A 2,746-nucleotide genomic window follows, 5' to 3' on the forward strand; every position below is an offset into this window, starting at 1 on the left:
GATTCACAGACCTGTACCCCTGGGGATAAAAATATATGTTTATAAAAAATAAAAAATTAATTAAAAAAAAAGATTAAAAAAAAAAAAAAGAAAATTGTCCTCAAATTGATTCTTCCACTTCTTAACAGTTTGTCTATTGAAACGTCATGTCATAGCTTGAAACCTCAGCTGTAAATTGTGTAAAATAATAATGTAATCTCCAAGCCTGGTGTGAAGGATTAATGGCGAATTTAAGCCAAAAATTTTAATATATTGTGACTTCCCTATAGAAATAGACTGTGTGTATGGATGCTCCGTGTGTGTGTGTGTGTGTGTGTGTGTTTCTTTTTTCCATTTTGCTTTATTTGTATTTAGATCTGGAGAACCTACTGTTTCATTCCCTTACAGGATCAGAGTCACAGACATTAACTGTAAAAATCCAACACAATTCTAAAATCATAAAAAAGAAGTTAGGTTTTCTGATCAATTGTCTTATTTGTTCATGGTATACTATTTCTTTAAACACTGTAAAATGGATTTAATTTCTTATTGTTATTAAGTTTGCTCACAAAAAGAGTTTGATTAAAGGTTAAACTTGCCAAGACAAAGGGAAAGGTCACACACACACACACACACACACAGGGAATGGAAAAGAAAAATAATCATTTCAATTATTGAAAAGGGTAAGAATAATTATTGGTTTGGGGCCATGTACCCATTAGGGATAAGCTGCAAAGAGTGATTGAACATAAATAGCCAATTAAAATTATCATTTTTTTTTACCTTGGCAAAGACTATTTTAAATTTGTTTTTACACTCCAATGTAGTTAATATATAGGATGTAATATAGTGATTCATCAATTATTTTAGCAAAACTTTAAAGTAACAAAGAGATCAAGAATGCCTTTATAATGCAAGGTCCACATAACGCTCGATACCATATATATACAAGTGATCATAATGTGTTCTCATTTGAGACAGGAGTTTCTGCCTTTAGAGGATTGACTCACAATTAAAATCCATAATCTGATTCCCATGGTTACCCATTTCTTTTTATAAAAATCAACATAAATACATGGTAATATATATTTGTAAAGAAGGTGTCTCAAATTCTAACAAATATTTTATTTGAATTTACATTGCATTTCATTTAAAAAATAAAAAAATTTCTTCTTTTGATTTTTAAGCTTCAGCTGAGAACTCCTGATAAAAAAACGAAAATAGACTACACAGGTAAGACACTAGGAAGGAATTTAGCAGGATCTGATATAGTTATTCAAGGAGTTGGATAAGTAGCATGTCTCATACTAATTGATGTACTTGAGAGTGTATTTGTAACAAGAAAAACTGCTTCATTCCCTTCCCTTTTAAAACACTACAAAATCATGAATAAGACGATAAAAGGTGTCAAAATATTGCTTATTTGAAATGGTCATTATATTTGCTACTTGTGGTAGACAAAAACAATTTCTGGGAGTTTTGGTTTGGAATATTCAGAGTGGTCTTGAGTGAAAAAAAGTAAAATAGATTTCACTTAAACACACATATCTGTTCACAGAGTGAGAGAGTTTGAAGCAAGAATATTTTTATCATCTGCATATGGATGTTGGCTGGAATGAAAGAACAGAATAACACATAATGTTTTTGAACAAACTGAATGGGAGTGTGTGGTCCTGCACTAGTGAGTTGAGTGATCCCTCAATCTTGATTCAGTTCAGGCACTTGTTCATTAAATTCAAAGGCTGGTCTTTTTGTCGCCCAATTTCCTCTTCCTCCATCACTCAATTTACTGTGTTGTATTATCCTAGATTGTGCTTTTCCCCCATGGGTGAATGACCTCATGAACATTTCTATTTCTTATAAACTTAGGAGAGGAAAATATTTACACCTACTGCAAGTTTAAGCATATTATATGTGCAACTAATGACCAGAAGAAACCACTCTTCACCGACCGAGTTCATCCTGTTGGGATTAGTAGACACGATGGAGCTACAGATGGTCCTCTTTTTGCTTTTTCTGGTGATTTACACACTTACAGTTCTGGGGAATGTTGGGATGATCCTCTTAATCAGGACTAATTCCCGACTTCACACACCCATGTATTTCTTCCTGGCTAACCTATCCTTTGTGGATGTTAGTTACTCCTCCACGATCACCCCTAAGATGCTGGTGGACATGTTATCAGAGGAGAAAACCATCTCCTTTGCTGGCTGCTTTCTGCAACTCTACTTTTTCATCACCATGGCCACGACTGAATGCATCCTTTTCGGGTTAATGGCCTATGACCGTTATGTGGCCATATGCAACCCTCTACTTTACTCCCTGGTCATGTCCAGGACTGTCTGCCTCAAAATGGCAGCAGGGGCTTTTACAGCAGGATTCTTGAACTCCATGGTTAACACAAGTTATGTGAGCAGCTTGTCATTCTGCAGTTCCAATGTCATCCATCATTTCTTCTGTGACAGCCCTCCACTTTTTAGGCTCTCATGTTCAGACACACACCTGAATGAAAGCATCATTTCCACATTTGCTGGTGTGAATATCGTGGGAAGTCTGCTGGTCATCCTCACCACCTACTCCTACATTCTCTTTTCTATCTTCCGTATGCATTCAGGGGAAGGGAGGCGCAAAGCCCTCTCAACCTGTGGGTCCCACCTGACAGCTATAACTCTGTTCTATGCCACTGCCATCTATACCTATCTGAGACCTAGTTCCAGCTACTCCCTGGATCAGGACAAAGTGGCTTCGGTGTTCTACACGGTGGTGA

The 2,746-nt window shown here is 36.2% G+C and overlaps 1 protein-coding gene across 1 annotated transcript; it reads left to right on the forward strand.

Annotated features, from left to right (window-relative positions):
• The first annotated feature begins 1,902 nt into the window (after positions 1-1,902).
• Positions 1,903-2,746, forward strand: LOC132010044 (olfactory receptor 5F1-like). The gene is given in 2 exon segments (XM_059388028.1): positions 1,903-2,706; positions 2,708-2,746. Coding segments are annotated over 2 exon segments (843 nt in total).

The sequence above is a fragment of the Mustela nigripes genome, chromosome 1 (genome assembly GCF_022355385.1).
Source record: "Mustela nigripes isolate SB6536 chromosome 1, MUSNIG.SB6536, whole genome shotgun sequence".
Lineage (NCBI taxonomy): Eukaryota > Metazoa > Chordata > Mammalia > Carnivora > Mustelidae > Mustela > Mustela nigripes.